General features: G+C 43.3%; 1 protein-coding gene across 1 annotated transcript in view; it reads left to right on the top strand.

Annotated features, from left to right (window-relative positions):
* LOC138955282 (caskin-2-like) overlaps positions 1-15,000 on the top strand; it is a gene marked incomplete in the record, with an annotated part of 215,475 nt that overhangs the window by 79,460 nt on the left and 121,015 nt on the right. The window contains 2 exon segments of the mRNA XM_070326917.1: positions 10,306-10,403; positions 14,613-14,758. Of these exon segments, the coding sequence (XP_070183018.1) occupies positions 10,306-10,403; positions 14,613-14,758 (244 nt within the window).

Raw genomic sequence — 15,000 nt, 5'->3', positions numbered from 1 at the left:
AAGGTAATAGGAATATATTGTACTACGTTGCAAGCCCCTGGAGCAATTTTTTTATTAGTGCTTTTGTGAACAAGAAACAATTAACAAGTGGCTCTATCCCATCTCCCCCCTTTCCCCGTCGCGATATAACCTTCGTGGTTGAAAACGACGTTAAACACCAAATAAAGAAAGCAAGCAGTATTCTTGTCATATTACAATTATGACAACTGAGGTCACTGAAATTTGACATGTTTACGTCTGCCTCATCTTCCTGGCACCGACAATCTCAGTTGCAGTTATCTCTCAAGATATCGGTAATTCGGCATCATGCTTTGCAGAAACGATGATAAAAGCAAAGATCACTCTGTTCTTTGTAATTACACTTTTGGCTATAGTGTGCCGTCACCAATTGTCACTTTTGGCTCTAATATTCTGTCATAGTTTTCTTTTCTCCCTCAGCATGCTTGTTTGGGGTTTGGGTGGAGGAGGGTCGTGTAGTCCGGTACCAAGAGGCGTTATTGATATGGCCTTCGTGATATCGGAGACCTTGTGGACATTGCAGCTAGGACCATTATGTCCCGAAGGCAGGGGTTGGTTGGTGGCTGCTTGCATGTCCTTGCGGGGATGGTTGGGTACAGCGTGAGAAGATTCGATTCATGGCCACAACCAGTTTCGCTTTTTTCTCCCTGTAAATTTTAAGGGGCTTATTGTCCGTCAGGTCTTAATTGCCTATATTGGACATGAATTGGTTTATACGATTCGAGTTTTACGCCCTCACGGCTTTTTGATGTTTGCGTGTTTAGGTGGTATCAGCCATCTGCACTTATGGTAGAATGACCAAGATCTTTAACGTGCCATTGTGGTGACACGGGGGTGGGAGATGGATACCGTCTCTGGGTCTGCACATAAAGTTGACCCGTGTCCGTCCCGGCCCGGATTCGAACCAGCGACCTCTCGATCACAAGTCCAGTGCTCTACCACCTGAGCTACCCGGGCCTCCCTGCTTTTGCAGCCTCCCTTTTGTGTGTGTATGTGTGTGTGTGTGTGTGTGTGTGTGTGTCACTGTGTGTGTGTGTCACTTACTATATATGTGTGTGTGAGTGGGGGGGGGTTATGTCTGTGGGTGTGTGCTTGTCTGAGCACAAGCGTTCTCAATATCCTGAAATTCAGACACCGATTTACTAATATCCATTGCGCATGCCCTGTCATAAGAGTATTACAATTAACCTTTTTAGAACCTGCAAACTATAATGGATGTTTTGCTTGTTAGTTTGTTGCTGTATACAACACCTTTTTAATCAAAATTTAGAACAAAATTACAACTTCCTTGAAACAAATCTGGAAAAAATACATTGAAGTCAAGTGTCGTCCGGTTTGACACAGAAGCGAAACTGACATCCAATTGGGGGCTGTCGATCAGTGACCAAGTATTTGAGCAGTGTAGCTTTCATGCGATCCCTCACTGGAAATTACCCCCGGACAAAACCTCATTTGTGGTCCTGTCAGAGCCGTAGGATTGCCTGCCTGCTTACAGATGGCTGACTGGCGAGCGGAGCAGTTTAGTCAATAGAGTATTTCCCCACTTACTGCTATTTCCCTGACCAAACTTTCGCCCGGATCCCCGCCCACAATGAAACAGGTGTTCTAGTTATGTCTGCGAAATAATAATTTGAGATTCAGGCGAGAGAAAAACAAGTCGCGTAAGGCGAAATTACTACATTTAGTCATAGACCAAATAGCCTGGACCGCCAACTCGTCACGTGACCCTTCGAGGTTACGATTTTCGACTTTCAGTGGCGCGTGACGTCCGGTTTGAAAGGCCAGCGATTCGAAGACAGTGAAAAGAAAGGACGCTCCGGTTATTTGTGACAATGGGAGGTGACAATGAACTGGATTTTCCAAAACTCCAAACTAAATTTAACAAAACTCATCGAAAAACATGTTCCATATGCACTTTTGCTGAGTTTATTTTAGCATTTTCAGAACTTACCTCGGCAACTTCGTCCATGTTTACAATCGACACCGGATATGACATCCCCCTGATTTCTGAAAGGCCATGTAAGCGTAGGTTTCTAAATGCGAGAGGTGCTACCTCGTAATAGAGAGAAAGAGCGGAGAGAGAGCTAGTTGGCGGTCCACGATAAATGGTCTATGATTTAGTCAAGCTGTCGTACTCACGGGATGAAACTCAACGCATTGTATTTTTTTCACCAAGACAGTACAGCTTCGTCAATCCCCGCGTGAAGGAAATCGCTCACCTCCCACGTGCAAAACGTACTGATATTGACACGCCAGATTAGCGTGGTAGCGTTTTGTGCAAAGCATAAAAGCGCGCTTTTCAGTATTCTTGTTAACTTTCTGAGCTTGTTTTGAATACAACCTATCATATCTATATGTTTTTGGAATCAGAAATGATAAAGAATAAGATGAAATCATTTTTGGATCGATTTCTTAAATTTGAATTGGAAGACTAATTAATCTATTTCGTTAATTGTGATCACATTTTTAGAGTAAACATGACACATGTATATATTTTTAGATTTAGAATGTGATGAAGAATACGATGCAATCAATTTTAAATCTGTTTGCGAAAAATCGATTTTAATGACAACTTTAACGAGCAAACTCATTAATTAATGTTTAAGCCTCCAAGCTGAAATGCAATACCAAAGTCCGGGCTTCGTCGAAGATTACTTAACCAAAATTTCAACCAATTTGTTTGAAAAATGAGAGCGTGACAGTGCCGCCTCAACTTTCACGAAAAGCCGGATATGACGTAATCAAAGACATTTATAAAAAAAAAAATAAAAAAATCTGGAGATACCATACTCAGGATCTCTCATGTCAAGTTTTGAATCGCTCCACACACACACACACACACACCACGACCCTCGTCTCGATTCCCCCCTCTACGTTAAAACATTTAGTCAAAACTTGACTAAATGTAAACAAGTCGCGTAAGGCGAAAATACAACATTTAGTCAAGCTCAGTCGAACTCACAGAATTCCAAGTCGCGTAAGGCGAAATTACTACATTTAGTCAAGCTGTGGAACTCACAGAATGAAACTGAACGCACTGCATTTTTTTCACAATGACCGTAGTCCGCCGCTTGTGCATAACGGAGTGAAACTGACGAGCCTGTTCAGCGCGGTAGTGGTTTCGCTGTGCTGCATAGCACGCTTTTATGTACCTCTCTTCGTTTTAACTTTCTGAGCGTGTTTTTAATCCAAACATATCATATCTATATGTTTATATGTTTTTGGAATCAGGAACCAACAAGGAATAAGATGAACTTGTTTTTAAATCGATTTCGGAAATTTAATTTTGATCATAATTTTTGGCTCACGAAGTGTAGCCTATGCGATCGTAACTTTGTCTGTCTGTGCGTTTGTGCGTTTGTGCGTGTGTGTGTGCGTGTGTGTGTGTGTTTGTGCGTGTGTATGTCTGTGGTAGAAACTTTAACATTTCCGAGTCTATGTGTGAGTGGTTATCCAAGACTATGGATAAAGCTCGCATAAGATTACGTCACGGTCAAAAGTGTTTGACGTCAATTAATGCATCATGACGGCATGCCTCCCTGTAGTCTTTCTCTCTCGCGTGGTGTGTGTGGTCTCGGTCATGCAGTCCGGCCTTCGTCGAAGATTGCTTGACCAAAATTTCAATCAATTTGATTGAAAAATGAGGGTGTGACAGTGCCGCCTCAACTTTTACAAAATGCCGGATATGACGTCATCAAAGACATTTATCGAAAAAATGAAAACAAGGCCTGGGGATATCATACCCAGGAACTCTCATGAAAAATTTCATAAAGATCGGTCCAGTAGTTTAGTCTGAATCGCTCTACACACACACACACACACACACACACACACACACACACACAACACACACACATACACCACGACCCTCGTCTCGATTCCCCCCTCTATGATAAAACATTTAGTCAAAACTTGACTAAATGTAAAAAGGAAGAAAGAAAGTCGCGTAAGACGCAATTACAACATTTAGTCAAGCTGTCGAACTCATAGAATGAAACTGAACGCACTGCAAGACCGTATAGTCGTAGCATCGTCAGTCCACCGCTCGTGGCAAAGGCAGTGAAATTGACAAGAAGAGCAGGGTAGTAGTTGCGCTGTAGTTGACTAAATGTAAAAAAGGAGAGAACATTTAACGTGGGAATGTTTGTATTGTGGGTGGAGTTCGAAATATATCGCGGACACATTATTGACATCGTTTGCAAATATTGTTAAATATTTGAGCAGTTAGCCGAGAGTACATAAATTTACTTTGACAAGGGTCCCATGCCTCTGTTTTGTCACCTTTCGCTAGCTCGGTCGCCATACTTAACAGGGGTCAGTTTACCAAGCTTACACACGTTACGCATGATTGCTTCTCGGGTGGAATTTTTCTGAAAGACAGTATCGTGTGCGACCAATCTTGGTTGGAATGATGAACAAGCTTTTGAGTACTTTGTACCTCCACTCAGAGTGGCTCTCCAAACTGTCAGCGTTAGTGTTGGAGAACCGCCTTATAACGATATGAGTTTGGCCATACAGCGGAAGCCCCCGTAAAGACCCCCGCCCCTGTTTTGAGACCTCTTTCTCAAGACCTTTTCGCCCCTAAGTTTTCTATCCATTATGCGAATTAACCTTCTGACTGCCTGAATTTCTCAGATTTGTTGAGGTTTTACGGTGGGATTCCACTGTATTTGGTACAGGACACAGGGCACCAATGGACAGTGAACTAACTCCATGTCGTTCTCTGGTATTACATACTCCGCGTGCTCTTATTGACAAGGTTGCACCCCAATCTCCTTCAAAGTCTTTTTTCCTCCGTGAAGATTTCAGTTCAAAGCAAGAACGCCTTTGTGCTTTGTTTCTTGCTCAAACTACTCCTTGATTCCAGCGCTGTAATAATCTATACCCACCGGCACCCTATTTCTTGGTTTAGCAACCTGATCCAACTTGGGAATTAATGTAATATTTATTTAAGATGTATAGTAACGAGTTAGTCTCAGAATAAGGAAGCTAGCAAAATGTAATGATTCTTAAAAATGTTTTTTAACCTGCAGATCTCAGATAAGAAAACCAGCTTGAAGTCAATCAAGCTGGTATATCACAGCATTGTAGAAGGGTATGTGAAAGTGGAACTAAGACTTGAAGAGAGAGAGAGAGAGAGACAGAGACAGAGAGAGAGACACAGAGAGAGAGAGAGAGAGAGAGAGAGAGAGAGAATTGAATTGAATTGAATTGAACTTTATTTAACAAGGATTAAGATTTAAGGCTACGCCTTTTCTTACAATCTGTCCTTGGGACGCATAGACACACAATTATATAATTAGAAAATTAAAAATTAAAAAGTTAAAGAGTTAACCAACAAAAGGAGGTCGGAAAACTTCAGCACGTGATAATAAAGATGACGATGATGATGATGACGATGATGATGATGATGATAATGATGATGATGAAGATGAGGCATGAAGAGCATACATATGTGGTTATTCATAAAATCAAATGCATACTATGCAGGTAATTATAAATACAAGCTGGTAGCAATCGAACCTGTAGCAATAGTACAATAAAAATATGTTCAGAACATACAATGCACAGCATATCTTTGACGTAATACTAAGTGTGGTAAATCAAAAGGCGTTAAACTACTCAGACATTAAGTGTTTTTTAACACATTTTTTACAACTTTTTAATGACTTTAAGTGCTTAAAGGATGATAGAAGCGAATTCCAAACTAAAGTACCCGAAAAAGCAAGACTGGTCTTATAAAGGTCAAGAGAGAGAGAGAGCAAAAACCACATAATACAAACTAACAAAACAAGTTGATACAAACGGTTCTGGTAGCACATAACGTAAACCATAGGTTGTCTACGAGGAGAGAGGTATTTACTTTCCGCTTAGTGCACGAACCGCTCTCTAGAGTGTCACCAACATTTTGATTACGTCTCCTAGCTGCTTACTCCCAAACTTTTTATTAAGGCGGGCAAAAGTAAGTAGTCTTTGTTGGCATTACGTGAACAGTGCAAATACAGTAACTGAGACGGCCTGTTCAGCAAATACGGTTCGGTTTTTGCACTCCCGGTGTAACACAAGAAAATTACTTACTCCCACGAGATTTTTACTCCGGAGTAAAAATTTCGTACGAAAATTTTACTCCCTTTACGAAAAAACTACTCCCCCATAACACGAAAAAACGACTTCCAACGACAGGTGTGTTCCGAGTCAACATTTCGGTTAAACATGTTACTCCCCTGACGAATAAATAACGAATAAATTATTCCACCCTGACACGAGCAATTTACTGCCCACGCCAGGTGTACGCAACTTTTACTCCCCTGTCCCCCTGTTAGTCTTGGTGGTGGAAGGGGTGGAGGGAGGGTAGCGCGACATTTGTTTGCGCGAGATCACCTTGGCATTATCCCTTCGCCCCCATCCCATTTTCGCGTACGAAATTTTTACTGGAAGTAACAAAAGTTGGGTAGTCAAAATTTTTTCGTACCTTGGGGAGTTCTTTTCTCGTACGAAAAGTGTACTCGGAGTAAGAATTTCGTACGAAATGTTTACTCCGGAGTAAGTTTTTCGTGGAGTAAAAATGTCGTGTTACACCGGGACTGCAGTGATTCGTGCGTCTTGGGGGCATATCAAGTCGTACGCGGCTCCGCCCAAAGTCACCCTTCATGGGGAAAGGGAAGGAGTTTACGAGGAGAAATTTACGTCGTCACAGTGTCCTTGATTTTCGTGATTTGATTGCTGGTTGCGGGCGCGGTCATGCAGGCGCATGCAACTGCAGGCACATAAGACGCACTCACAAACAACGCACACACAGACACAGGCACGCATATTCGTTGTTCACGACGTACGCTCACTCTCACTTGTGTGCTTTCTCATTCACACATACGTGCAAACAATTGACAAGTGGCTCTATCCCATCTCCCCCTTTTCCCCGTCGCGATATAACCTCCGTGGTTGAAAACGACGTTAAACACCAAATAAAGAAAGAAAGAAAGCAGTGGGTCAACGCTGAATAGAAAGCCTCGGTGTGCGTGTGTGTGTGTGTGTGTGTTTTCGTTTCTTCTTTTTGTCAATCATCTGACAACAAAGCAGTGAGCCAATCATTAATACCGTGACTCAGAAAACAAAAGAGATTATAGCGTCGTGTGTTTAAAGCGAACACATGAATACAGATACCGAAAGAAAAAAGTCAAAGATTGACCAATATGGTCTGTTTGCGTATTGGTATTGACAGAATGTAATGAACATATAGTTTCTTGTGTTTATTGTAGACATTGTGGGGATACTGGTGTTTAGGGGGAAAAGTCATGAATGGACCGACATGGTCTGTTTGAAAATCAGCAATGGACGGAACGTGGCGAAGACATAGCTTTAGGAAGGCAAGAAAATATTGAGTGTATATTTGTCAAAGATAAAACTGAAGTATAAACAAGCCAAAGAAGAACTGACATGGCATGTTTGTGAATCAGCATCAACAGAAGGTGGTGAAGAATGTGCTAGGATGGCAGGACAAAATAGTGTGTGTATATTTGTTGCGGCTTGGGAGCATCGTGGCGATGCGCGTTGCGTTTGTAAGCAGGGGACTGGTAATCTATGGGTGGGAATGGGTGGATGTCGCTGTTGTGGCATGGGCGTTACGGTTATAAAAATGTCAGTCGCTCCGTTGGACTGTGCTAGTAACTGCGAGTACAGCGATAACATTGACCGTGTTTACTGTTTTCCTAGCATCTCTCTGCCGCTCCCCTTCCCACACTTCATTTTGCACTCCTGTCATTTTATGTGAAGCAAGGCCGCTCTCACTCTGCAAACCTATTTTTTCTGTATGTCCGACCTCCTCCCCCCGCCCTCTTCCCTTCATTTCAACAGAAACACTTAGCCAGTCAGCGTGGAGAGACAGACGGACTCACACGCACACAATCACAACTTTACTTTTCGGGTTAGAGTGTAGTTCTTTTATGTAGGTAAGATAATGATGTATACCGTGCTTTCAAGTGTAGTTCTTTGGGGCTATTTGGCCTATCGAGATTATCATGAGAGTTAATTTCCATGTCGAGAGCACGGCATCATTTTGTTTTATCATCAAGTCACATTTTGATGAACAAACCCTGCAGTATGAATACTGGGCTTTCATTTGGAGTCGCTGGGAACGGAAATGGAGGTGCTTCCTGGAGAGAAAAACAAGTCGCGTAAGGCGAAAATACAATATTTAGTCAAGTAGCTGTCGAACTCACAGAATGAAACTGAACGCAACGCAACGCAGCAAGACCGTATACTCGTAGCATCGTCACTCCACCGCCCGTGGCAAAGGCAGTGCACGTGGAATTGACAAGAAGAGCGGGGTATTCGTTGCGCTGAGAAGGATAGCACGCTTTTCTGTACCTCTCTTCGTTTTAACTTTCTGAGCGTGTTTTTAATCCAAACATATCATATCTATATATTTTTGGAATCAGGAACCGACAAGGAATAAGATGAAAGTGTTTTTAAATTGATTTCGAAAAAACAAATTTGATAATAATTTTTATATATTTAATTTTCAGAGCTTGTTTTTAATCCGAATATAACATATTTATATGTTTTTGGAATCAGCAAATGATGGAGAATAAGATAAACGTAAATTTGGATCGTTTTATAAATTTTTATTTTTTTTTTTACAATTTTCAGATTTTTAATGACCAAAGTCATTAATTAATTTTTAAGCCACCAAGCTGAAATGCAATACCGAACCCCGGGCTTCGTCGAAGAGCACTTGACCAAAATTTCAACCAATTTGGTTGAAAAATGAGGGCGTGACAGTGCCGCCTCAACTTTCACGAAAAGCCGGATATGACGTCATCAAAGACATTTATCAAAAAAATGAAAAAAACGTTCGGGGATTTCATACCCAGGAACTCTCATGTCAAATTTCATAAAGATCGGTCCAGTAGTTTAGTCTGAATCGCTCTACACACACACACACACGCACGCACACACACACACACACACACACACACACACACACGCACGCACATACACCACGACCCTCGTTTCGATTCCCCCTCGATGTTAAAATATTTAGTCAAAACTTGACTAAATATAAAAATCACCGGCAGTCCGCGCACCGCAGGTTGTAGTGCCAAGGGAAGCGACTGCTCAATTAGTACAGGTTTTTGAAGGGGGAAGAGTCGGTTCCCTTCTTTTTGCCTGGGTGGGTGTCATGGAATTACGAGTTTGCTGTCTTCGTGGCATGGTATAGGCTTTTCCACACGGGGTTGCAAAAGGCACACGCTCAACCACACACTTCTACATATTTAGCCAAACACTGTCGCACACACAAGTTTTCGGGATGCTGACAACACACACTCGAAACAATTCACATGGCACCAAAACAAAGGAACATCATTGTTCAAACATTTCGCTATTGAATCTAATCATGAAATCGCACCAACATTACTCCAAGATAATACCTCTCATCATACGGAAGACTGAAGTCCCACGCGAACCGAATCCTCGGAAATCGCTGTCACGTCACACATCCTGGGGACTAAAACACAAGTCCTAGAAGTTGGATTGTCCGAACAATGCACACATTTTCTCTGGCGAAAGTTCACACAGGTCAACATATTTTCTTTTCTCGCCGTAGGCACTAAAGCTTCTCAAACCTCAATAAGGTAATCACAATTTCGATTGAATAATCTCTCGCCCACTCCAAAACAACGTTTACACGTTCGCTCTCATCTGTCCCAAGTCAGTCGCTCTCTAGATTTCTCTTTCTCCACTCAAGGCCAACTTTGACCAAAATATAATGAACACAGGGGTGACAGCCACCATAACACACACAGTCCACACAGCGGCTGTCTCTCAAAAATGCGCAATACTAAACATACATGATCAAAGGAGGTCAATGAGCACGTACACACCGAGGTACTGTAATCATCCCAATATCGCAGTACCGTAATTATACCAACCTTTTTCTTGGCAGTGGGCTTGCCTGGGACGCCCCGTTGCCTCGTGCGACATGACTAAACGGTATTTGTAATGAACGTATACGCTATTTTAAGTATCGTGGAGTAAGTTTTGTTTTTGCACAGTGCAATTTTGTTTTTGTGAAAAAGGGTGTAAGACATTTTGCATGGAAAGACTCATCTTTCTTTTCTGTTTGAACCTGTCCGTTTGTTATCACGGATTGCAAAGTTTCTTTTGTGGAGTCTAGGTCTAGTCTTGTCTAAACTGTTCGCCCGTATCATGAATGATGTCCGTGGACGCGGTAAACCAGTCACTAAGCGTGATGTATAAAGGTTGGTTTGTGGTTCCGTGTGTGTGCAGGATGTCAGCTCTCCACCAGGCGTCTCTCATGGGCAGCACTGACGTCATCAAGCTCCTTCTGGACTCCGGATCCAGTCCTGATCTCAAGGACAACAAAGGTAAAGCCATCCCACCCACTCACCCCCCCCCCCCCCCCCCGCCATGTTTGGTATAAACTTGGACAACAATGTGCTCTGAAGAACTGCCGTATACTCTAGAGGAATTGACATTTAAAGTCAGGTGGGAGTCTTCTCTGCACCTGAGGGCTAAAAGATACCTTTTGAAACATGCTTGAAGCTAGGACTTTCTCTCTATGTTTTCCTCCCTCTCCTCTGTGCTGGTGTCATAGGAGCAGAACATCTCTCTCTCTCTCTCTCTCTCTCTCTCTCTCTCTCTCTCTCTCTCTCTCTCTCTCTCTCTCTCTCTCTCTCTCTCTCTCTCTTGTCAGTCTCACCTTGTTATCTCTGAACATAAAGGGGGAAAAGAGCATCAAGAAACATCCCATTATCATTCCAGAGAAGTAGGAAAACTTGAGTGTTCAAAAAAACCCGCAAGCGGAGTTCAAAGAGCTGGTTAAAAACATGGAAGCCTTGAAAGAAAAAATAACATCTTCACATGCCGAGCCGACAGGTATATAAAAATAGTCATAGAAAAAGGCGTTAAGCTGTGAGTAAGGTGGTAAGCAAGGTAGGTGGAAAGTACTTTGACGGCCACGGTAGGTTTACCTGTTGTATGGCAAACAGTCAGGTGTGGGTGTGTGCCAAAGGCTTGTCGGGCTCTTGGCCATGGAAAGGTCATGTAAACACCTGTGTGCGACTATCTCTTTGTCTGCCGGGCTCGTCTGCATGGCACCCACTTCTGGAACTTGAAGAATCGATGGCTGGGAAACAGAACGTCTTGAAGTTCAACTCCCGCCTTTCCTGGAAAAAGGACTTTAGGTGTTGTGTATTCCTTTCATGTCAGTGTAGGTGGGGGGGGGGGGGGTGTATTTTGTGGGGTGGTGGTAGTGGGGCTTTGTGCGAGGAGGCTTCCGGTGCTTGAGAACTTTTGATAGAGGAAATTGAAGTAGTAGTGGGGTGTTCGTGTGTGTGTGAGATTGTGTTTGAGTGTGTGTTTGAGGGGGCTGGGGCGGCAGTGTGTGTGTGTGTGTGTGTGTGATATTTTTTGTTGGGATTATGGGGGAGGAGGCGGCTTGGGCTAGCAGACAATTTGGAGAGAGCGACATCGGTTTCGTTGCGGTTTCGTTAGCGGTTTAGTGAATTATTGTGAGAAATAGTAAAACGTAAAACCTTGCAAGAATATGGAAGGACGGGCAGGTACTCTTTAGAGTCAGGAGCTGCTTGTAAATAATTCGCTTTGGACAAAAAGTCAGTCTTTTTATTATTCAGTGGCACTCTGAGAGACGAATCTAATTTGTAATCAGCATCACTATTTCTTGCGTGGACAAAACATGTGTCTGATTCCCACATCCATCCTCCACCCTCCCGTACCCCCCTCCCCACCCGCAGTTTCCGCCACTGATCCATGACCCACCTCAGCCCGCTAAGGGACTGTATGTCTTGGGTGATCGCCCGCTAAAGGTCGTACAGTGGACCCTCCCCCCCCCCCCCCTTTTTTTTAAGACCCCCGATACGACTTCCTCCCATTTAAGACCTTGCTTCTTCATATTTTATGTTCATAGCTTCTGTAAATGAACCTACAGATTTAGACTCCCTCCTTTTTAAGACCTCATTTTCTGAGATTTGTGGAAGTCTTAAAAGAGGGGTTGCACTGTACTGACATAATGAGTAATGCAGCGCTACAGGAAGAGAGAAGCCTGCAATTATCAGTTTGATATGTTACTTCCTGCTGCCCCTTTGATTGCCTGCTGTTACCCTTCTATTACCTGGCTGTGAAGGTGGAAGAATATGCTCTTAAATCAAGATGCAGTGACTCTTTTTCTGTTCTTTCCTTTGTACAGCTGCAGGTTGCTCCTGTTTATGCTTGTTTTTGACAGTGTATGTGAGTGTGTCTGTGCCGGCCAATTACAATCTACCGTGTTTTTTGACTCACATGCGAAGCAAAAGTGAGTCTATGTACTCACCCGAGTCGTCCGTCCGTCCGTCCGTCCGGACGTCCGTCCGTCCGGCCGTCCGGAAAACTTTAACGTTGGATATTTCTTGGACACTATTCAGTCTATCAGTACCAAATTTGGCAAGATGGTGTATGATGACAAGGCCCCAAAAAACATACATAGCATCTTGACCTTGCTTCAAGGTCAAGGTCGCAGGGGCCATAAATGTTGTCTAAAAAACAGCTATTTTTCACATTTTTCCCATTTTCTCTGAAGTTTTTGAGATTCAATACCTCACCTATATATGATATATAGGGCAAAGTAAGCCCCATCTTTTGATACCAGTTTGGTTTACCTTGCTTCAAGGTCAAGGTCACAGGAGCTCTTCAAAGTTGGATTGTATACATATTTTGAAGTGACCTTGACCCTGAACTATGGAAGATAACTGTTTCAAACTTAAACATTATGTGGGGCACATGTTATGCTTTCATCATGAGACACATTTGGTCACATATGATCAAGGTCACTTTGACCCTTATGAAATGTGACCAAAATAAGGTAGTGAACCACTAAAAGTGACCATATCTCATGGTAGAAAGAGCCAATAAGCACCATTGTACTTCCTATGTCTTGAATTAACAGCTTTGTGTTGCATGACCTTGGATGACCTTGACCTTGGGTCAAGGTCACATGTATTTTGGTAGGAAAAATGTGTAAAGCAGTTCTTAGTGTATGATGTCATTGCTAGGTTTAGTTATTTGAGGTCAAGGTCATGTAAAGGTCAAGGTCAAGCATGTGAGTCGTATGGGCTTTGCCCTTCTTGTTTGTCCGTATGTCTGCCGGCCTGGCTTTGTGTGGGTCTGCTGTTCTCTGTATCTGCCTCCCTCCTACTACCACCCCCCCCCCCCCCCCCTTCCGTTTTTGATCGCCCTCTACCTCTCTTCCAGCAACGTAAAACATAATGTCAACACATGGCCTTCTCAGTCACGCCTACCCCCACCCCACTGCATAAGCGTGCGATAATAAAACAAATGAAATGACTTCTGAAGTTTGCTTTTAGGTATGACTGACTGACTATTAGGGTTTAACGTCCTCTTAGACCAACTGGTCTATATTGGGGCAGGTATTGGTAATACGTTGAAGATAATTATGGTGTGATACTTTGATTCGAACAAGCCCGCTGTGGCTTCTTCTTCTTGGGTTTGTCTCGTCAAAGTATCGAAATACGATCATGATGATAATCGGAGACGAGAGATGATGCAGATGATAATCGGAGACGAGAGATGATGCATGCGTGTCTTCGTGTTTTCCAAGCCCTGAGACTTTCGCTGTGAACGTGGGATATTTTTCGTGCGCATGTGTGCACACGGGGGTGTTCGGACACCGAAGAGAGTCTGCACAAAGTTGACTCCGAGAAATAAATCTCTCGCCGAACGTGGGGATCGAACCCACGCTGATAGCGACCAACTCAGGCAACAAAGCCAGCGCGCTACCAACTGAGCTACGTCCCCTTTTAGGTATAGGAACACGCACTGAAAAGCCAATGTTTTACTTCAGTACTGGCACTCGGTCAGTCCTGGTACGTCATTGACATTATACTTATAGGACTTGAGGAGAAAAGGGCAGATACTTTCTGATTCCTACTGCATGTGAAATTCAAGGCAAAGAGAACAGACTGGCTGACTATTAGGGTTTAACGTCCTCTTAGACCAACTGGTCTATATTGGGACAGGTATTGGTAATACGCTGAAGATATGGTGTGATACTTTGATTCGAACAAGCCCGCTGTGGCTATCTTCTTCGACACACCAGCATTGGGTTTGTCTCGTCAAAATATCGAAATACGATCATGATAATCAGAGACGAGAGATGATGCATGCGTGTCTTCGTGTTTTCCAAGCCCTGAGACTTTCGCTGTGAACGTGGGATCTTTTTCGTGCGCATGTGTGCACACGGGGGTGTTCGGACACCGAAGAGAGTCTGCACAAAGTTGACTCCGAACGTGGGGATCGAACCCACGCTGATAGCGACCAACTGGCTACAAAGCCAGCGCCCTACCAACTGAGCTACGTCCCCGCCCCCTAAGAGAACACAAATAACACGACGATGATGATGATGACGATGATGATGATTGATGATTGAGGAAGAGGACGAGGATAGCAACAGTGACAATTGTGATAGTCTAAGTAATAATTAAGAGAGGTCTGTTTGTATTGACAATGATATCTTCATGAATGAGAATTCCATTACCATGACCATTCGCCATCCATTACAGGTATGGTGGCTCTGCATTACGCGGCGTGGCAGGGAAGGCCAGATCCAGTGCAGGCCTTGCTGTTGAAACACTCCCCTGTCAACGAACAGGCCTTGAATGGAGAGACCCCGCTGCATCTCGCCTGCCAGCACGGACACATACACGTGGTAGGTACAATCTTGTCATTTACAACAACAACTTATTTGGAACTGAATTGGGAACAGCTAGTCTTAAACAGTGTGGGGAATTCTCCTCGAATCCGAGAATTTCAGTGGAAACCGGGTTGGTTTTCGAGGAAGAAAAATACTCTCTGAGGAGGAAGATTTTCAATCCCCCTGAATAAAAAGATCACTTTATATAGACTTAGTACACAAGTCCTGATCAATGTGCTATGATACACTGTCCAGAA

This window comes from Littorina saxatilis, linkage group LG2 (assembly GCF_037325665.1).
Source record: "Littorina saxatilis isolate snail1 linkage group LG2, US_GU_Lsax_2.0, whole genome shotgun sequence".
Taxonomy (NCBI): Eukaryota; Metazoa; Mollusca; class Gastropoda; order Littorinimorpha; family Littorinidae; genus Littorina; species Littorina saxatilis.
The sequence above is the reverse complement of the archived record's forward strand: the minus strand, read 5'-3'. Positions and strand labels throughout refer to the sequence as shown.